The 22,520-nt window shown below is 38.6% G+C and overlaps 1 protein-coding gene across 4 annotated transcripts in view; it reads left to right on the top strand.

Annotated features, from left to right (window-relative positions):
• ZNF407 (zinc finger protein 407) overlaps positions 1–22,520 on the top strand; it is a 418,202-nt gene that overhangs the window by 272,133 nt on the left and 123,549 nt on the right. For all 4 annotated transcript variants that reach the window (XM_029229939.1, XM_029229948.1, XM_029229956.1 and 1 more), the window contains exon 8: positions 4,739–4,917. In XM_029229939.1, the coding sequence (XP_029085772.1) occupies positions 4,739–4,917 (179 nt within the window). The remainder of the gene's footprint in view (positions 1–4,738; positions 4,918–22,520) is intronic.

Genomic DNA, 22,520 nt, shown 5'->3' with positions numbered 1-22,520 from the left:
CTAATCTAAAATTACCAGCCTCTTTCTTTTTTTTTTTTTTTTTTTTATTCTTTCGTTTTGCGGTACGCGGGACTCTCACTGTTGTGGCCTCTCCCGTTGCGGAGCACAGGCTCCGGACGCGCAGGCTCAGCGGCCATGGCTCACGGGCCCAGCCGCTCCGCGGCATGTGAGATCTTCCCGGACCGGGGCACGAACCCGTGTCCCCTGCATCGGCAGGTGGACTCTCCACCACTGCGCCACCAGGGAAGCCCACCAGGCTCTTTCTTTATGGGTCCTTTAGTGAGAACATAAGTGGCAGAGGACTGTATCCTGGGCTGTGTTATGTAAATTGTGGAAGAAGCCCTGAGCTGCTGTATTGGTTACTGCCTGCCACCTGCAGTGACTCGCAGCTTTATTTTCTTCTCCCTTGGAGATTTCCCAGGCTTTCTTAGACTCAGTTTTTGCTCAGTGAATTTATAATTAAATGCTACTGGTTAAAAAAATGTGAAAACTTCTTAAATTTAGTTTACAAAAAGACTTCCTTTGGATTATTCTTTATTCATTTTGGATTACTCTTTTTTTTTTTTTTTTTTTTGCAGTACGTGGGCCTCTCACTGCTGTGGCCTCTCCCATTGCAGAGCACAGGCTCTGGATGCACAGGCTCAGCGGCCATGGCTCACGGGTCTAGCCGCTCTGCGACATGTGGGATCTTTCCGGACCGGGGCACGAACCCGTGTCCCCTGCATCGGCAGGCGGACTCTCAACCACTGCGCCACCAGGGAAGCCCTGGATTACTCTTTTAAAGATACAGTAGAAGCCTCTTTCAACTGAGCTTTTAGATAAATATGTACTATAATACACTTGTTCCAATGCATACTTAACTACAGAGTAATTCTTTTCAAGGGTATTGGTTCAAAAAGTATATTCTGAACATGCAGAGAAAGAAATCACATTTCTAAACATATACGCATGCATGCACTATATAACTGTTTGGGGAATCTATTTTTCAGATGAATTGAAATTGCCTTTCGTATACAGTGAGAAAATTGCTAATGATGATCCAGATAGTTGAACTGTACTGCATTTAATAGAAAGACTACCAACAGTAATCAAAAGCGAACTGAGTACCTCCTGTATTTTCTGAACTTGTTTAATATCATTTACCTTAACCCTCATGACAGCCTTATGAGATACATATATTATTCCCATAAAATAACAACAACAACAAAGTACTCCATGGTCAGCAAGTGTGGAAGGGAGAATGTTAAAGAAAACTAACACAGTTCTTTAAGTAGAACTTTCAGAAGATTTTAATGTCCATTTACATACACAACCTGTCCGATTATTAGCAGTAGACCAAGACAGTCTTTAATTTCACACAGGAGTTTGGGAGTGGTGAGGCAGATACATAGCTTCCCTTGGGGGAACTAGGAAAGGAATGTTCATTGGGACGTGTGTGCACGTTAGCGCATGACATCTGTGCCCGCTCTCTCTGCATTTCCTTTTCTTTGTCGGTAGGACAGTACTACCAGTACATGTTAACAAATACATAGAAGTTACCTGATTGTGTCTTAGTGATACTACTTTATTCTCTCTGGTTCCGTAGTTAACTCACGATGTTTGCCACACCAGCTCACCAGCACAGTCTTGTGACTGACGATCTGATGGCTTGGGTGGGAAGTTATGACCTGGGAGGAAAGGAGCAGTGCAGAAGGATGAGTTCTACCAGATGTGAGCCTTGTGCAGCTTGGTTCGTTGTAACAGATGGGCGCAGGCAGAGACAGACCAGCAGACTGTGATAGAAAATCCAGAATTAGCTTCAAATAAATAAAATATTGATGAAGGTAGCATTTCAAGTCAGTGGGGGAAAGGTAGACTGTTAAGATGTTGTCTTGACAGCTCTGGCTAGCAGTCTGGATCCACAGTTCACACCACACTCTAGGAGAATTTTGTAAGGGATCTAATATTCAGTGGAACATAATGAAACTATTCAAGTACTAGAACCAAATTCGGGACAGTCCTTTTATGACCTCCAAGTAAGGAAGCCATAGGACAAAAGATGAACAAAATAAAACACTTCTGCTTTTCAGAAGATGCTGTAAGCAAAGTCTAAAGGAAACTAAGGAAGAAATATTTGTTACTTTTGTCATAAAGTATCTACCTCCTTTATGTATAAGAGAATGACTAACAACCCTTAGGAAAAAAACTGATCAAAAATATGGAAAAGCAGTACAGAGAAAAGAAAATACATATGACATTTCAATATTCAAAGAAACTTTATTCGTTACAAAAGAAATGCAGATTAAAACTTTTAAAGTTTAAAAATTGAAACCCCAGTGAGCTACCATTTTTCACCCACCAAGTTGGCAAAAATGTGAAAGTTTGGTAACACAACACACTACAGTGGCACGAATGTGCAGAAACAGACTCTCTCAAACGTTGTTGGTGGGCGTGTAAATTGCTACAACTCCTCTGGATGGCAGTTGGGCAGCATTTATCAAAATTACAAAAGCATATGCCCATTGCCATTGGAAGCAATTCCACTTGGCATCCTGAGATTTTCTTGGCATCCTGAGAAATGGAAAGTGTTTCACAAGAGGATTCATTGCAACCTTGTTTATACTAGGAAATGATTGGAAACAACCTGAATGCTCATGAGTAGAGGGTCAGTTAAATATAATACTCTCTGTCCTTACCATGAAATACTGCCTGGCTATTAACAAAGGAAGGAAAGGAGGCGGAGCAGAGGGAGGGAGTAGGGGAGGGTAGAGGGAGGCATCAGGAAGGACACTCTGCTCTAACATAGTCACGTGGAAACAACATCCCCACGCCTTGTTGTTAGGTGGAAGAAGGTGCTGCTGACAACGTGTTATGCCAACAGATTTACATACAAGAAGAGGGGAGAAAAGAAGATACAGTGTGTTTGTGGATTGGAAAAATCATTCTTAATTCTCCCAAAAGATTGATAAGAAGTTAGGGATCCCGGGTCCCTGGTGGAGGTGGGGGTGATCCGGCCCGTGCTGGAGGAGGCTTTACTATATCTGTCTATCACTAGACTGTTTGATGTTTGAAATATGTGAAAGTATGTTTCTTCAACTTCAGCGGTGCATTATTTTTTAATAACTGAAATAATATGCATCAAAAGAGGAAAAAATATTCATTAGGATTCCTTTTAAGCTTCCTTCTTATTAGGTTAAATAACATAAATTTAACATGATTTTGTGTTAATAGGCAGTGAGTGTGTAGTACTGACATAGTCTTGTGGCGTTCTAGAAGCACTTGTGGTTTATTTTATTAATTTATTATTTTAAAATGCATTGCTTTTGAACTGAATAAAATATTTCCTTTATTACATATTTTTTAAGAAGCCGTAAAATTAGGTCGCATCTCTGGTCCTTTTGCTAATTGCCCAGCCCACGCTTTATATACTTATACACGTATATATGTACATATATGTAAAGCTGCCTCAAATTTTTCAGTGTGTCATATTTCAAAATTTCATTTGAAATGTCCTCATAATTCAGAATGCCTTCTTCATAAACCCAATGCTTGCACTCATGGGCCCAGCAAGTCCGGCATGAATCCCTGCTCCCCACAAGGAGCCTGCAGCCTTGCACTGAGGCATCTAACTTCCCATGGAACTGTCTTGATTACTGTTGCTTCGTAAGTTTTGAAATCAGAAAGTGTGAGTCCTCAACTTAGTTCTTTGTGAGACTGTATTGAGTCTTCTAGGTTCCATGCGTTTCCTTGTGAATTTTAGAATCAGCATTTCAATTTCTATAAGAAAGCCAGCTGAGATTTTGATAGGGTTGCACTGAATCTGTACATCAATTTGGGGAGTATTGCCATCTTAATAATATTAAGTCTTCCAATCTATGAACATGGGACTCTCTTTAGAAATCAATGTCCAACTGAAGACATATTCAGTCACCCACTCTTAATGGTTGTATGCCCGCTCGGTTTAACTGCTGTTAATTGGGCGCGGTCTGGGGGCACAGTTGCAGTGCCTGTGCTGAGAGGGCTGGGAGCAGGCGGTGAACAGTTTGCCTCATGAGCAGTTCCCTGTGCCCAGGGTTCTGGTCATTTCAGGCCTTGCATTTCTGCATCTGCAGGAAAGCAGTGGGAGAGGAGCCTATTTTCAGGGACAATTTAGTGGGAAATATACAGACCCTCAATTGTATTTATTCAGTCCATCCCTCTTCAAAACCTACACCGGTACAGGAGCCTCACTGGAACTTCGCACATTGCCCAACTGTGGGCTGAGGGGCTGTTTCCAGCTACTTTTTTATCGTCAGACTATCTTAGAGCCTTACTTAGAAGCAGCTCACTTGACAGGTCTAAAAGTCAAGGCATCTTTTTTTCCTTAATGCTCCAATTTCAGTGGAGGTGACAGGGCTTGCCTTTGTATCAGTACTCCGTGGTGCAAGGTGTGTTCTCGGGATTAAGGAAACTCCTTCACTGCCCTCAAGTGGTACCAGGATAATTTGATATTAAAATGATAGAACTTGGGACTTTGTGTTTCCAGTTCTGCATAGAAATGAATTGCTCAGGTAAAAGCCAACCTAGAAATTAGCACCAAGGTTATAAAAGCTCCCAGCCTCATATGATTCATGTTAACTCTTACAGAGCACAACACTTATAGCATACATAGCACCTGACACCTGTGAGGCCTGCATGAGTGGTCACTGCCATCATGATCTGTGGTGTCATGTTACTGATTTGACCTTAATTCCGTTTACTTTTCTTTCTTCCTTGGTAGGTCAAACTGTGCTGAAAATATCCGCAAACACATTCTACACACGGGCAAACATGAAGGGGTCAAGATGTACAACTGCCCCAAGTGTGACTATGGAACCAACGTCCCTGTGGAGTTTCGAAACCACTTGAAAGAGCAGCACCCTGACATCGAAAACCCTGACCTGGCCTACTTGCACGCAGGTAAGAAACGAAAACTATTACGTAAAATGCTCACTCATCGCAATAGTTACTAGGCTGTTTGTGTATTACCAGCCTTTATTTAAATGTGGTAGCATGTGTGATAGTATCTGCTTCAAGACTCATAAAAAAGAACACTTGGTCTTATCCCCCTCAACTATAAAAACAGGTCTTTTCAATTATATTTCATCAAGAGCAAATATGACGAAATAATCATCGCAGGACAGCAGAGTTATTAATGGCAAATACTCAAAACGCGGTTGAGCTGAGACAGTAGTAGTTGTTTGAGCTTCGTATTTTGGCTAATTGATAAGGTTTTTAATTTTTTTTCAAAAAATGTTTGTGATTTAAAATGTTATGCCTGCCCTATCCCTTGTACCACGGTTTTCCAGTAGATACCTGGAGAGGGGAAGAATGTGACTGAGGAGAGCAGGAGAACCTGGATGGGGTAACAGAGTGCCACACGTGTCCCCAAAACTAGGAGGGACCGTGCTACGGGTTTCAGGGAACGTTGGTGATGGCAGAGGCTGCTGAGATCACTCTGGCCTTGTTGGACTGGCCGTCAGGTGCTGTGGGAGGATCAGATACGCAGCACCAACTGCAGGGTTAAGCACACTGACCCCTGGAGCCCAGCCTTTTGTTTAGTGAACAAGGGGGCCTTGAGCGCAGAGTTCTTCCATGCAGAGTAGCCAGGTGATGGATGGTGAGTGTGGGACCTGTCGGAAGAGGTAGTCCCCTGGAGGACATTTGCCGGAAGTTCCAACTGTAGCCCAAACAGGACTTTATTTAAATAATGCCAGGGGATCCAGGGGATGTTTAAAGCAGGTGCTTTGGGAGCAATTGGAGCTGTATTTAAACTGTCCTCCCCATCCTGGCTGTGTGGGTTACAGGCAGGCTCATCTCATCACCTTAGATTTCTCGTACATAAATCGATGTGGTGGGATCTATTTAAAGGGTTATTGTGAGAATTTAAAAAGATCTTGTCTATGAAGCTCTTAGCACAGTACTCTCGTGCCGAGAATGATCAGTGCAAAGGACTGTGGGTGTTGGTGCTGATGCTGGCGAAGTGACACTAGTGTTTGGAAGTTGTGTGAAATCCCACCCCAGATGCAAGGCCGCCTTTGCAAAATATGTAAATGACATTGGTAGTGTAATGTCTACAGTGAAAGAAACAGGACTTGTTGAGTAACTTGAGGTAGAATAATAGTCCTAATCCATTTGACACTGAATGTAAGGTTATTATTTGTTTTCTGCTGTTGTGTTCTCAACTTTCTCTGTTTATACTCATCAGATTGACTCTTTAAAGTCATGGTAAAACATCTGACTTAGTAATCTCTGTTGTACCCACGTCTGTTTTTGAAAAAGAAAAACGGGGGTCAATATTCTTTGTATTTTGGTGAGGTTGTTACTGAAAAGGTTTTGAACTAGACAGTTTATCAGCTTTAGTTCACAAAAACAGATAAAGTCAAATTGAAGTATCTTCTGGCCATGAGTACCTACGGATTCTTTATTAATATGAGTGCATGACAATGCAGATGTCAGAAATATTGCCTAAAAGCTGGTGCTTCAAGAAATGGCCAAGCAAAATGATCTAAACTGATGGTAGGTTGTCAGCAAAGTGCCATTTTCAAGGTAGTTTCACTATTTCAGCTTCTCAAGATGTAATATTGACGCATTCTGTCTCTCTCTTCCATTGCACCAATCAGACATTAAAAGTAGGTTATTTTCCTAAAATAAGGTGTCTCTAGCTCTTAAATGAAGTAAACAGCAAAGAAAGGGAGAGGAAGCTAATTGCAGACCAAAGAAACACATTCCTTTTGTTGTCCTGCACAGAAAGGACAGGCTCTTCGCTTTGCCACTGCTGCTCGAGTGATGCTGAGAGTTCTGTTTTGAGATATCATTTGTATAAAATCTTTTTTAGAAAAATTATCCTCGTTTCCTTGTGTATGTGTGTGATGCTCTTGTGCATAGGATCCTAGTTTTCTGTTTGTATTTTTATGATTCTTTTGGAACCTTTTTCTATATAAATCACAGCAGCATTCCTCAGTATTTTGACAAACGAAATCCATGTGGTGCATGTGGGGTGTCACTTGTTTATTCCCCCCGTGCAAGGCAAGATTGCTCCTCAGTAATATATTTGCTTTGATAAACTTAGCTCCGTTAAGAGAAAACTTTAAAACGGCGAAGTTCTTAGATTGACTCTTTGACCTTGTAATTCTGAGTCAACTGTAATACCTTCATGGATGTGTGGAACGCGCCTTCCTCCATGTGAAGTGAGATGTTGACGCGGGCGCTTGCCGCTCTTCCTTCCACGCTCTCCGGTAGAGGAATTAGGCAGCACAGTGGATGAATCCCTGATGCACGGTACTGTGCAGGGTCAGGAGGTGGACTGAAATCTTCAGAGTGGTTTATGGCCCAGACCTGACGGTGACTTACCAGCAGCCTTCTCTGCTGTCAACACTATGCATGTGTTGAGAAATCTGTAATCAAAAATTCAGTGACGCATATGAAGCAGTCCTTTTAAACTACCCCAGGACAAATAAACACATTCACTCTGAATCTGACTTGGCTCTCCCATGTAGATCAAACATCTAATGGTCTCACGAGAAGGAAAATGTTAAACAGCAGCAACAGAAAAGATTGTAAATAATGTCATTTGGGGTATTTTAAATTTTAGTTAAGATGATATTTGGAAATGTCTATGTTAAAATAAGGTATTTAATTTTTTTTGTTGTTGGAAAACAGTTCTGAGAAAGTGGTTTTCCTGCAGTTGTGCTTCCCCTGGGGGCCCTGCAGTGAGGTCCGTGCCATCTCTGAGGTCCCTCCTCACTGTAGCATCCCGTGTTTCTGTGTGCATGGCCTTCAGGGCAGGCTGGGTTTTAACTTCAGCTCTCATTTCCCTGTTGAATGACTTTGGAAACCCTGTTTTAACTCTGTGGGTCTCAGTCTTCCCCTCTGTAAGCTGGGGATAGTGATGCCTACAGCACAGTTTTCATATGATCTAACCAAGATGGTACAATATGTAAACTGTTTGACGTGATAATACTTAGCACCCATCGTTGCCCAGTGTTCTTCTCTGTTGGCTTCCGTTGATGATCCATTGTCTTCTTTCTCAATTGTTGTTGGGAACTAGAAGAATGACTTTGATACCATTTTCCGTTTCATACTCCTGAGAATTAAAGGCTATATGTGAGCTTTAATTTTGGTTGTAGCTTTTGTTGGAAAACAAGATACAAGTGGTCATTTATTTTTTTTTAATAAAAGTGGATTATTTAGAAATGCAGTATTTGATTTCCAGGCATTTGGGGATTTTCTAATTATCTTTTTGTTAACTACTGAAATAGTAATGTAAATTGATTTCTAGCTTACATCTACTGTGCTTACAGAACATAGTCTGAATTATTTTAATCCTTCAGAATCTGTTTATACTTTCTTTATGCCCAGCATATGGTGAGTTTTGGTAAATGTTTGAGACGTACTAGAAATATCGGTGTTGTTTGGTGCTGTATTCTGTGTTTCCTATATGTCACTTACCTCATTTATTTACTGTATTGCTCAGATTGTCTGTACTCTTACTGATTTTTTTTATGCTAACTCTATCACTATGGTAAGAGAGGTATAGCAAAGTTGCCCACTATGATTATGGATTTGTCTGTTTTTCTGTTAACTTTGGCTTTACATGTTTTAAAGATAAATCACTGGATACTTGGAACTTTAGGTTTGTTTTATACATATGCACACCTAAGATAAAAAATAGTTAATTCTCTTATAATTATGAAATGTTCCTTTTTATCTGTAGTAATACTTCTTGCCATCATTCTGTGTTTTATATTGTATAGCTATACCAGCTGCCTTATAAACAGCATATAGCTGCATTTTGTTTCTTTTGTCTGCAGTGACAACTTTAATCTTTTACCTGAAATAGTCCCTTACTTTATTTATACTTGATAATTGATGTACTCATCGTAGTCAAAACCCCAAACTACTCGAATGTCCATCAAGTAGAAAGGTTGCATATTTACCTAATGGAATACTCTACAGCAATGAGAATGATTGAACTACAGCGGAAGCGACAGTATGAATAAGTCTCACGATCATATCATTGGATGAAGTGAAGCCAAACAAGAAGGAGTATATTCTGTATTATTTCATTCTTTATTAAATATAAAAGCAGCCAAGACTAATCTGTGGTGTAGAGACCAGTTCCTGGGATGAGGAGAGGCGGTGCTGGTTCTCCTTCTTATCCCTGATGTTGGGACGTGGTTGTGTTCAGTTGGGGAAAATTCCTCAAGCTCTTCTCTGAGTTGTACCCTTTTCTGTATGTACTTCTCTTTTTTTTTTTTTTTGCGGTACGCGGGCCTCTCACTGCTGTGGCCTCTCCCGTTGCAGAGCACAGGCTCCGGATGCGCAGGCTCAGCGGCCATGGCTCACGGGCCCAGCCGCTCCGTGGCATGTGGGATCTTCCCGGACCGGGGCACAAACCCGTATCCCCTGCATCGGCAGGCGGACTCTCAACCACTGCGCCACCAGGGAAGCCCAGTACTTCTCTTTTTAAAAGAACAGGATTCCCTTGACCCCTAAACTTCCAAAGAGGTTCATTTAGGTCCACTCTAGATCTAATATGATGGGATTATGCAATCACATTAGTCCCGCAGAACTGCTGTCAGATTGCAAGTGGCCAGAATCTTTTCTGTCATTGTACATTACACTTGTTCTCTATTACGTGAAATCCGTTTCATCTCAAAAGTGATCTTTATTTGAGCTTCATAGTTTTAGCAGTTGTATTTCTCCCATCTCTCTTATCCATGAATAAGCTTGGTGTTCATTCACTACACCTTGAGAAAGAATTACACACACTTTATGTTTGCAATACAGGTGACCTTCAATTGGACTTGGGTGGTACTATCTCAGAATACTTTAAAAATAACCTGAAGATTGAGGTGGAGAGGGCCAAGGAGAGAGTGGAGGGGGTGTGCCAGGGCTCTGCTGCTTGTGACTACGGAGAAGATGTTTTTTCTCACGAACTCCAAGAGACAGACTCCACGTTGTGCCTCCACGGCTCAAATTGAAGCTATGCTCCCTGCACCTGCACAGATGCGCCCGGAGGGCCCAGGCATGGAGTGGCCACTTTCCCGCAGGATGAGCGCTGCGTGGAGACTAGGAGGTTGGCTTAGTTTTTCCGTATTCTCATCTGAGAAGCTGGGACTTTAAATGTAGTAAATGTTTCTGCCTTTTCCAAAGGTAATAATCAAATAGTGTTCTCTTATTAGGGGAAATTAAGCATTAAGTGATGGGACGGTATTTTTCCTAATTTCCTTAATTTTTCTACTGTCATATTTTTTATCATATTTGTATTGATATGATTTTCATTAGTTCTTATATATATCAGTACTTAATCATTTACAATATACATTAGATTATTGCCTGTGCAGGATGATAGCACATGAATCTATCAAACCCTCTTCACAGATTAGAATTTTTTATTCTCCTATAAGATAGTCATTTTTTAAATTCTTTATGACATGTATTATTTAACTTCATTCCATAGCATTTCTCTTACCCAGTTATAAGAATAAGAATGTGAAAGTTTGACTCTTATCCAAATTCCAAATCCTTTTTCTTTCTAATGGTTACCAGTTCAGTACCATTTAAACTATATTTAACTGATTCCTTAATTCTGTCCAAGTGCATCACTTTATACTTAGGCAGATTAAGTTTCATATTCCACCTCTGAGCCCATTTGCTTAATCTATCACGGTTAAGATAAAACAGCTATATAGCCTTTTGTATCTTAACCATTCCCTCTCATTTAGTGATATATTCAAATTTTGTAACATAAAAGGTTTTCTTCATCATTAATTAAAAACATTAGTGTTCTGATATATAGAGAGCCTTGTAGAACACAGTCTTTTCCCAAATTCTTTGGCCCTCTATTTTTAACCCCATTACTTTCATCCCCTTTTGTTAGTTGGGTGCCCTGACACATGTCATGACATTTTGTACAATAATTCATTTTATGAAAAGGTCCAAAAATCTCAGAAAATCCTGACAGTTTCTCATTGGTTCTCCCTTACATAAACCAATTATTACTTCAACTTAAAAAGGAACGAAATTTTTTCTGACATGATTGCCTTTGGTAAATCCATGCTGACTCACTCCTATTAAATTGTACTTCTCCAAATGTATTATTAAGCTCATCCATAAGTATCATCTCAAATTTATTTCCTAATATAGATGTTAGACTTACAGCTCTATAATTTTCAGCCTCTCCCCTCTTTCTTTCTAACCTTCAGACTAGAGTCCTTGTTTTCCAGTCTCCTGATACTTCACCACTTAACAAAAGACTTCCTAAAATAATTAATAGCTCAACAATTGGATTCTTTAACCTCAGACATCATCCATGGGTTAATTTACTATTTTTCTTAACTGCTGCTAAATGTCTTTGTTTCTTTCAAAGCCCTATCTACATAGTCTGGTGCCTTCTGTCCATCATGGCGCAGCAGACTAGGTACTTTGCTCATTGGCCTCTCTCTCCGCTCTCTCTCACTCTCACTCCTGTTGGAATTCCTAAGTTTAGGACTATCTTACATTCTTTGTAGCCAGTGGGTGAATAATGTCAAAGCACTATTTTTCCATCAGTCTCCTTTTTTTCAGTAATATAATCGCTCTCCAGGATGGTCTCATTTGTGTTTGTGTGTCAGCAAGTGTGCTGTTGACTGGTGAGTTAAGCTGACTCTGAACTCATCGCCATTTCTCTTTTATTGAGTAATATACTGATATAGGTTTTTTCAAAACTTTCTAATTAACATTCTTAAATATTTTAAAATTTAATCTCCTGAAGAATAAATATGTTCTCTCTAACATGTCTTCAGTATATGTCTAAAAACTTCCTCTATCTACTTAACATTATGGAGTAGGCTTAAGGAAATATTTGCCCCGTGTGTCTCTCTGGTCCACTTTCTGCCATTTCCTTCCCACAGTCCTCCAAACTGTAATATGTATGGCTTCCTATTTTAGATGGTTAGTATGGGGAACTAAAGAACTCTATTATTTTGCACGTTTTGTCTTTTTAATTACAAAGAAAGAAAGAGGAAGGGTAGTAATAGTGTCTGTGCTGAACTTTTCATTAGGCCATTAAATCTTCAAAGCAAAATTCTTTGGTAGGTGTTATTCCCAATTTAATGATTTAAAAAAAGAACCTTCAAGAGGTTAACTTGCTGATTGAAATCCATGTCTGTTTGTCTTCAAGAGTTTTCCAATTATATAACCCTACATATCCAGGAGCTTTAAAAAAAAAAAAGAAAAAGAAAAAAACTCCCTGTTTGGGAAAAGCATTAGGAACTTGTGGAGAAATCAGCGACTTGTAGAAGGTGGCTGCTGTCATCGGCCGATGCTGGCCTTCAGCTGCAGCATTTCCAGCCTCCAGCCGACCCTGCTCGCTTCAGACCGGTCCCCACAACCTGAATTGGCTCTGGCCAGTCCATCCTGTTACTGTTTGTTTGTCCTGAAGGCAGTGGTCTCTGTATACTGACAGACTCCCTCGGTTTGTCTCAAGTCTGAAGTCAAGGGGAGATTCTGTCAGCAACCAAGGACCTCTGTTCAGTCCTGAATGGCGGGTTTTTCCTCCAGTTCCAGGGTTTGTTCCTATACTTGGTCCTCCTAAGTGTATAGTTATACCACTCCTTAGATTGTCTAGTTGGTGAATATATTGTGCAGTGTTAAATACATTGCACCCTTAAAGCTGTTTGCCCATTTTGTCTTTATTTCAAAAATCTGAACAAATGGCTAGCATATACTTGAACTCTTGGTGAAATTTAAATGTTAATAAAATAGTATACCCCCCCCCAAAAAAAATCAGCATCTATGGGTTAATGAAATTCTTATCACGGAAGCCTTCATATTGAGTTTTAAGACATCAGATAATCTGAAAACGTGTACTAGGAAGTAGCATGGTATAATATAGTTTAAAAAAAAAAAAAACCCACTAGGGTAAATGTTTTCCCAGTTGTACTTCTACTGCCTGGTACAGAATTTGGAGGATGGATGGATGGGTGGACGGGTGGAGTCAAATGAACTAGGTTTTAGTGTCCTGACTTTATTGCCATTGAGATGTGTGACTTTAAGCAAGTCTCTCAACCTTCTACATCTGTATTCTCAGCTGCAAAATGGCTAACAACGTTTAGCCTTTCCTTTGAATATGAGGTTCAAATTAACTAATACATATGAACGAGCTTGGAAAGTTATCATTGATATTGAGATTTTCTGTAGAAATAAAGGTATTGGGCTTTTTTTATTGCTGTTTTAATACTAAGAAAGTAGTAGGAGAGGACAGGAATGTATTTTGCATTTATTTGAAGTTGTTATTGAGAGTAATGAGTCTCATAACTATATATGTGTGTATATGTTTTATGTGTGTAATACATATATTAGCATGTCAGTCGGAGCATATATCCAAAGTTAGGGCTAGAAAAGGTCTATATAAAACTTTTTTTTCAGAGTAGAAACTTATTATTTGAATTATTTTTATTCTTTGTATGTTGCGTACTATATTTTTAAAACGAATATGATCTTGAAATAATGTCCTTTCTAGTGTATACTTTAATGTTCTGTGAAGTCCTTAATGGCATTCACAACATTTAAAATAAAGTCAGTGTACACAAGTAAAATACGGCTTTTGTTAGTAATACCTAATAGAATTCACTGAAAATATCTCAAATTCATGTAAATCCATTTAGTTAATCATTTTTGATGGATCTCAAGCCTTAAGAGCTCTCAGTCTCATCCCCTAACTACATAATCTTAAAGAGAAGTTTTAAAGTGATGTTTAAATTTTTTTTCCAGAAAAAAAAAACTCTATCCTTTTCTTTCTTGGGTGGCCTCGCTAAGTGTAATTAGCCTGTGTAATTCAGAGCCTCGTTGAAACTGTCTTTTAGGCTGCTTTCCTCGCTGCCACAGGTTATACAGGCACATACAGTATGGTTACCTCATCAGCAGGCAAAGTTGTGATCTTATCCCCCCTGACACCTTCATTTATCAGAATTTTAAGGGAAAAAACATTGTGGAAAGTTATAGTAAGGGCAGTATAATTTTATCAGGTAATTGATGTGGCTTTTATTTTTATATAGACCTTTTATCATGTGATTAATTGAATATAATGTATATATTTTAAAAATTTACACACTTTCCCAGACGTATCATGACCCCAACTAAAGTGCAGTTTTATGTGAGGAAACAAGGTAGGTGGTGACAGGTCCTACTGCCGATGCTGCAGCACAGGTGGCTGTCTCCAGCAAAGGCATTTAGTGAAGAACAGCATCACAAGTTGTTCAAGTTATGAGGAAAGTTGAGGTATCTTGTTTAATTAGCTTTGAAGTTTAGTTCTGAAGATGTAAAAATGCATATTATTATTCATTTGCAATTTCACTTATTTCTATTTTTAGCGAGCAAAATTACCATTTAGCAAATTTTCCTTGTTTTAAGTTTTTATTTTGAAAACACTTGCAGAAAAGTTGGAAAAATAGTACAGAGAGTTCCCATATATCCTTTACCCAGCTCCCCCAAACGTTAGCATTATATGTAACCACAGTGCAATTACCAAAACCAGACTTTAGCATTAGCACAGTACTGTTTTCTAAATTATATTCTTTATTCAGATTTCACCAGGTTTTCCATTCTGCTGTTTTTCTTTTCCAGAATTCAGCTCAGAAACCAACATGCCCTTCTGTTGTTGTGTCTCCTTGATCTTCTCCAGTCCGTGGCAGTTTTTCCGTCTTTCATTGTCTTATGTGACCTTGACATTTGTAAAGAATATGGATTAGTTATTTTGTAGAATGTTCTTTATTTTGCATTAGTCTGATGTTTACTCATGACTCAGTGGAGGATTTTTAAAGAATTTCTCAGAATAGATGCGGAGTGTATCAGGGGTACGGTAGGGCAGATGAGGTAACCTGGACCACTTGCGTAAGATGGTGTCTCTGTATGTCTCCACTACAAGCTTACTATTTCCCCTTTTTAATTAATACATATCTCAGGGGAGATACATTCAGATTATGCCAATAGCCTGTTTCTCCTTAAGCGTTTAACCACTAATTTTGACATTCATTAGTGGATCTTGACTGCAACAAGATCTGTGGAGTTCTAATGGTCATTTTCTCTCTTCCCCGTTCCTTCTACATTTAATTGGAATTTTTCTTTAAGGAATACCTGTCCCTTCTCTTCCAATTATTTTTATTCTATTAATTTTTACCAGCATGAACTTATTTTACTCTGTGGCTTATAATTCTATTATATCATTGTTATTTATTTTCTTGCTCACAATTCTTCAGCTTTGGCCATTGCAAGCTCTTTCAGGGGGACTCCTGTGCCCTTTGATGTGCCCTCATGCTTTTATGAGCATCTGTTTACTTTCTGGCACCAAAATGTGATCCACGTCCATCTGGTGGTTTTCCCTCCCCTGGTGGTAAAATCAGCCTCTCTTTCAGGAGCCTTAGTTCCTTTTATTGGTATTTAGAAATCATGATATGTATACTGTATGTATTCATTGCTTGTGTGCACCCTTTGCTTTTTGGCCTTCTCAACAGACAGAACTAGGAAACGGCTGTGTGCACACTAACCCCTGCATTCCCATAAATATACCTTGTTTTATTTGTCCAAAACATAAATTATCTGAGCTATAAAATCCTTAAAAGAAAACATATGAACAAATCTTTGTGACCTTTCGTTAAGCAATGCTTTCTTGATAATGACACCAAAAGCATGGGAAATAAAAGAAAAAAATAGATGAGTTGGACTTTACCAAATTAAAAAAATTTTGTGCCTCAAAGTACACCATCAAGAAGTCGAAAGGAAAACCTATAAAATGGGGGGAAAATTGCAAATCTATCTGATAACGGACTTGTATTCAGAATACATAAAGAACGGTTATAATTCAACAATATCAAGGCAAATAACCTGATTAAAAAATGGGCAAAGAATCTGAATAGCTGTTCCTCCAAACAATATATATATATAAATGGCCAGTAAACGCATGAAAAGATACTCAACATCATTACTTGTTGGGGAAATGCAAATCAAAACCACAGTGATGGGCCTTAAATGAATACCACATTTACTCTTCTTGGCAGTTATGAATAGAGGGGCTACGAACATTCACGTGTAGATTTCTGTGCGAATGTAAGGTTTCATTTCTCTTGAGTAAATAAACACCTGGAAATGAGATACCTGGATGATATGGTACATATATATTCAACTTCTAAAGAAAACCGTTGAACTGTTTTCCAAAGTGTCTACACATTTTATATTCCCACCACGCTGTTTGAGAGTTACCCTTGCCCCACGTCTTTGTGAGCACTTGTTATTGTCAGTTTTGCTTACGTCATTCTAATAGGAGTTCAGTGGGATTTCATGGTTTCAGTTTGCATTTGATTCCTAATGATGTTGATTATCAGTGCTTATTTGCCTTCTTTATATTTTCTTTGATGAAGTATCTTTTGAAATATTTGCCCCTTTTTCCCTTGGATTATTGTTTTAAGAATTTTTTTTTATGTTTCTCTCCTTTTTATTAATTTTTCAATAAATTGTTATACATATATGTATATATGTAGATTAAGGTATAAAACACGTCCATCACCCTAGAAATTCCTTATTCCTAATACCAGCGCCCCATTTCCCCAGAGGTAACCATTATTCTGAATTCTGTCACTATAGATTAATTTTGACTATCCTTTATTCACATAAATGTAATTGCATAGTATATGTGCTTTTTTTTTTAAACATTTTTATTGGAGTATAATTGCTTTACAATGGTGTGTTAGTTTCTGATTTATAACAAAGTGAATCAGTTATATATATACATATATCCGCATATCTCTTCCCTCTTGCGTCTCCCTCCCTCCCATCCTCCCTATCCCACCCTTCTAGCTGGTCACAAAGCACCGAGCTGATCTCCCTGTGCTATACAGCTGCTTCCCACTAGCTATCTATTTTACATTTGGTAGTGTATATATGTCCATATATACACTACCACTCTCTCACTTTGTCGCAGCTTACCCTGCCCCCTCCCCGTGTCCTCAAGTCCATTCTCTAGGAGGTCTGCGTCTTTATTCCTGTCTTGCCCCTAGGTTCTTCATGATCTTTTTTTTTTTTTCCTTTTTAGATTCCATATATGTGTGTTAGCATATGGTATTTGTTCTTCTCTTTCTGACTTCACTCTGTATGACAGACTCTAGGTCCATCCACCTCACTACAGATAACTCAATTTCATTTCTTTTTATGGCTGAGTAATATTCCATTGTATATATGTACCACATCTTCTTTATCCATTCATCTGTTGATGGACACTTAGGTTGCTTCCGTGTCCTGGCTATTGTAAATAGAGCTGCAGTGGACACTGTGGTACATGACTCTTTCTGAATTATGGTCTTCTCAGGGTAAATGCCCAGTAGTGGGATTGCTGGGTCGTATGGTAATTCTATTTTTAGTTTTTCAAAGAACCTCCATACTGTTCTCCATAGTGGCTGTATCAACTTACATTCCCACCAACAGTGTATGAGGATTCCCTTTTCTCCACACCCTCTCCAGCATTTATTGTTTGTAGATTTTTTGATTATGGCCATTCTGACCGGTGTGAGATGATATCACATTGTAGTTTTGATTTCCCTAATGATTAATAATATTGAGCATTCTTTCATGTGTTTGTTGGGAATCCATATATCTTCTTTGGAGAAATGTCTGTTTAGGCCTTCTGCCCATTTTTGGATTGGGTTGTTTGTTTTTTTGATATTGAGCTGCATGAGCTGCTTGTAAATTTTGGAGATTACTCCTTTGTCTGTTGCTGCACTTGCAAATATTTTCTTCCATTCTGAGGGTTGTCTTTTTCTCTTGTTTATGGTTTCCTTTGCTGTGCAAAAGCTTTTAAGCTTCATGAGGTCCCGTTTCTTTATTTTTGTTTTTATTTGCATTTCTCTAGGAGGTGGGTCAAAAAGGATCTTGCTGTGATTTATGTCATAGAGTGTTCTGCCTTTGTTTTCCTCTAAGAGTTTGATAGTTCCTGACATTTCGGTCTTTAAGTCTTTGAGCTTATTTTTGTGTATGGTGTTAGGGAGTGTTCTAATCGCATACTTTTACATATACCTGTTCAGTTTTCCCAGCACCACTTATTGAAGAGGCTGTCTTTTCTCCACTGTATATTCTTGCCTCCTTTCAACATAAGGTGACCATATGTGCATGGGTTTATCTCTGGGCTTTCTATCCTGTTCCATTGATCTATATTTCTGTTTTTGTGCCAGTACCATGCTGTCTTGATTACTGTAGCTTTGTAGTATAGTCTGAAGTCAGGGAGCCTGATTCCTCCAGCTCCGTTTTTCGTTCTCAAGGTTGCTTTGGCTATTCGGGGTCTTTTGTGTTTCCATACAAATTGTGAAAGTTTTTGTTCTAGTTCTGCGAAGAATGCCAGTGGTAGTTTGATAGGGATTGCATTGAATCTGTAGATTGCTTTGGGTAGTATAGTCATTTTTACAAGGTTGATTCTTCCAATCCAAGAACATGGTGTATCTCTCCATCTATTTGTATCATCTTTAATTTCTTTCATCAGTGTCTTATAATTTTCTGCATACAGGTCTTTTGTCTCCTTAGGTAGGTTTATTCCTAGATATTTTATTCTTTTTTTTGCAATGGTAAATGGGAGTGTTTTCTTAATTTCAGTTTCAGATTTTTCATCATTAGTGTATAGGAATGCCAGAGATTTCTGTACATTAATTTTGTGTCGTGCTACTTTACCAAATTCATTGATTAGCTCTGGTAGTTTTCTGGTAGCATCTTTAGGATTCTCTATGTATAGTATCATGGCATCTGCAAACAGTGACAGCTTTACTTGTTCTTTTCTGATTTGGATTCCTTTTATTTCTTTTTCTTCTCTGATTGCTGTGGCTAAAACTTCCAAAACTATGTTGAATAAGAGTGGTGAGAGTGGGCAACCTTGTCTTGTTCCTGATCTTAGTGGAAATGCTTTCAGTTTTTCACCATCAAGGATGATGTTGGATGTCAGTTTGTCATATATGGCCTTTATTATGTTGAGGTAAGTTCCCTCTATGCCTACTTTCTGGAGGGTTTTTATCATAAATGGGTGTTGAATTTTGTCGACAGCTTTCCCTGCATGTATTGAGATGATCATATGGTTTTTCTCTTTCAATTTGTTATATGGTGTATCCCATTGATTGATTGGCGTATATTGAAGAATCCTTGCATCCCTGGGAAAAACCCTACTTGATCATGGTGTATGATCCTCTTAACGTGCTGTTGGATTCTGTTTGTGCTAGTATTTTGTTGAGGATTTTTGCATCTATGTTCATCAGTGATATTGGCCTTTAGTTTTCTTTCTTTGTGACATCCTTGTCTGGTTTTGGTATCAGGGTGATGGTGGCCTCGTAGAATGAGTTTGGGAGTGTTCCTCGCTCTGCTATATTTTGGAAGAGTTTGAGAAGGATAGGTGTTGGCTCTTCTCTAAATGTTTGATAGAATTCACCCTTGAATCCACCTGGTCCTGGGCTTTTGTTTGTTGGAAGATTTTTAATCACAGTTTCAATTTCAGTGCTTGTGATTGGTCTGTTCATATTTTCTATTTCTTCCTGATTCAGTCTTGACAGGTTGTGCATTTCTAAGAATTTGTCCATTTCTTCCAGGTTTTCCATTTTATTGGCATAGAGTTGCTTGTAGTAATCTCTCATGAGCCTTTGTACTTCTGCAGTGCCAGTTGTTACTATCCCTTTTTCATTTCTAATTCTATTGAGATGAGTCTTGTCCCTTTTTTTCTTGATGAGTCTGGCTAGTGGTTTATCAATTTTGTTTATCTTCTCAAAGAACCAGCTTTTAGTTTTATTGATCTTTGCTATCATTTCCTTCATTTCTTTTTCATTTATTTCTGACCTGATGTTTATGATTTCTTTCCTTCTGCTAACTGTGGGGATTTCTTGTTCTTCTTTCTCTAATTGTTTTAGGTGTAAGGTTAGGTTGTTTATTTGAGATGTTTCTTGTTTCTTAAGGTAGGATTGTATTGCTATAAACTTCCCTCTTAGAACTGCTCTTGCTGCATCCCATAGGTTTTGGGTCGTCGTGTTTTCATTGTCATTTGTTTCTAGGTATTTTTCATTTCCTCTTTGATTTCTTCAGTGATCTCTTGGTTATTAAGTAGTGTATTGTTTAGCCTCCATGTGTTTGTATTTTTTACAGATTTTTTCCTGTAATTGATATCTAGTCTCATAGCGTTGTGGTCAGAAGGGATGCTTGATATGATTTCAGTTTTCTTAAATTTACCAAGGCTTGATTTGCGACCCAAGATATGATCTGTCCTGGAGACTGTTTCATGAGCACTTGAAAAGAAAGTGTATTTTGTTGTTTTTGGGTGGAATGTTCTATAAATATCAATTAAGTCCATCTTGTTTAATGTATCATTTAAAGCTTGCGTTTCCTTATCTATTTTCATTTTGGATGATCTGTCCATTGGTGAAAGTGGGGTGTTAATTACCCCTACTATGAATGTGTTACTGTCGATTTCCCCTTTTATGGCTGTTAGTATTTTCCTTATGTATTGAGGTGCTCCTATGTTGGGTGCATAAATATTTACAATTGTTATATCTTCTTCTTGGATAGATCCCTTGATCATTATGTAGTGTCCTTCTTTGTCTCTTCCAATAGTCTTTATTTTAAAGTCTATTTTGTCTGATATGAGAATTGCTACTCCAGCTTTCTTTTGGTTTCCATTTGCATGGAATATCTTTTTCTATCCCCTTACGTTCAGTCTGTATGTGTCTCTAGGTCTGAAGTGGGTCTCTTGTAGACAGCATATACATGGGTCTTGTTTTTGTATCCATTCAGCCAGTCTGTGTCTTTTGGTGGGAGCATTTAGTCCATTTACATTTAAGGTAATTATCAATATGTATGTTCCTATTCCCATTTTCTTAATTGTTTTGGGTTCGTTATTGTAGGTCTTTTCCTTCTCTTGTGTTTCTTGCTTAGAGAAGTTCCTTTAGCATTTGTTGTAAAACTGGTTTGGTGGTGCTGAACTCTCTCAGCTTTTGCTTGTCTGTAAAGGTTTTAATTTCTCCATCAAATCTGAATGAGACCCTTGCTGGGTAGAGTAATCTTGATTGCAGGTTTTTCTCCTTCATCACTTTAAATATGTCCTGCCAGTCCCTTCTGGCTTGCAGAGTTTCTGCTGAAAGATCAGCTGTTAACCTTATGGGGATTCCCTTGTGTGTTATTTTTTCCTTGCTGCTTTTAATATGTTTTCTTTGTATTTAATTTTTGATAGTTTGATTAATATGTGTCTTGGTATGTTTCCCCTTGGATGTACCCTGTATGGGACTCTCTGTGCTTCCTGGACTTGATTAACTATTTCCTTTCCCATATTAGGGAAGTTTTCAACTATAATCTCTTCAAATATTTTCTCAGTCCCTTTCTTTTTCTCTTCTTCTTCTGGGACCCCTATAATTCAAATGTTGGTACGTTTAATATTGTCTCAGAGGTCTCTGAGACTGTTCTCCATTCTTTTCATTCTTTTTTCTTTATTCTGCTCTGCGGTAGTTATTTCCACTGTTTTATCTTCCAGGTCACTTATCCGTTCTTCTGCCTCAGTTATTCTGCTATTGATACCATCTAGAGAATTTTTAATTTCATTTATTTTGTTGTTCATGATTGTTTGTTTGCTCTTTAGTTCTAGGTCCTTGTTAAACATTTCTTGTATTTTCTCCATTCTATTTCCAAGATTTTGGATCATCTTTACTATCATTATTCTGAATTCTTTTTCAGGTAGACTGCCTATTTCCTGTTCATTTGTTAGGTCTGGTGGGTTTTTACCTTGCTCCTTCATCTGCTGTGTGTTTCTCTGTCTTCTCATTTTGCTTATCTTACTGTGTTTGGGGTCTCCTTTTAGCAGGCTGCAGGTTCGTAGTTCCTGTTGTTTTTGGTGTCTGTCCCCAGTGGCTTAGGTTGGTTCAGTGGGTTGTGTAAGCTTCCTGGTGGAGGGGACTAGTGCCTGTGTTCTGGTGGATGAGGCTGGATCTTTTCTTTCTGGTGGGCAGGTCCACGTCTGGTGGTGTTTTTGGGTGTCTGTGACCTTATTATGGTTTTAGGCAGCCTCTCTGCTAATGGGTGGTGGTGTGTTCCTGTCTTGCTAATTTTTTGGCATAGGTTGTCCAGCACTGTAGCTTGGTGGTTGTTGAGTGGAGCTGGGTCTTGGCGATGAGATGGAGATCTCTGGGTGATTTTTGCCATTTGATAGTACGTGGAGCTGAGAGGTCTCTGGTGGACCAATTTCCTAAACTGGGCTCTCCCACCTCAGAGGCACAGCCCTGATGCCTGGCTGGAGCAACAAGAGCCTGTCGTCCACACGGCTCAGAATAAAAGGGAGAAAGAAAGGAAGAATGGAAGAAAGAGAAAGATAAAATAAAATAAAATAGTTATTAAAATAAAAAACAAAAAATAATCATTAAAAAAATTTTTTAAAGTAATTTAAAAAAAAAGGAAGAAAGAAAGAAGAGAGCAACCAAACCAAAAAACAAATCCACCAATGATGACAAGCACTGAAAACTCTACTAAAAAACAAAACAAAA

This window comes from Monodon monoceros, unplaced genomic scaffold (genome assembly GCF_005190385.1).
Source record: "Monodon monoceros isolate NGI ecotype Baffin Bay Population unplaced genomic scaffold, NGI_Narwhal_1 Super_Scaffold_1, whole genome shotgun sequence".
In the NCBI taxonomy this organism is placed as follows: Eukaryota; Metazoa; Chordata; class Mammalia; order Artiodactyla; family Monodontidae; genus Monodon; species Monodon monoceros.
Note: the sequence above shows the minus strand (reverse complement) of the source record. Positions and strands in the feature narration are given on the sequence as shown.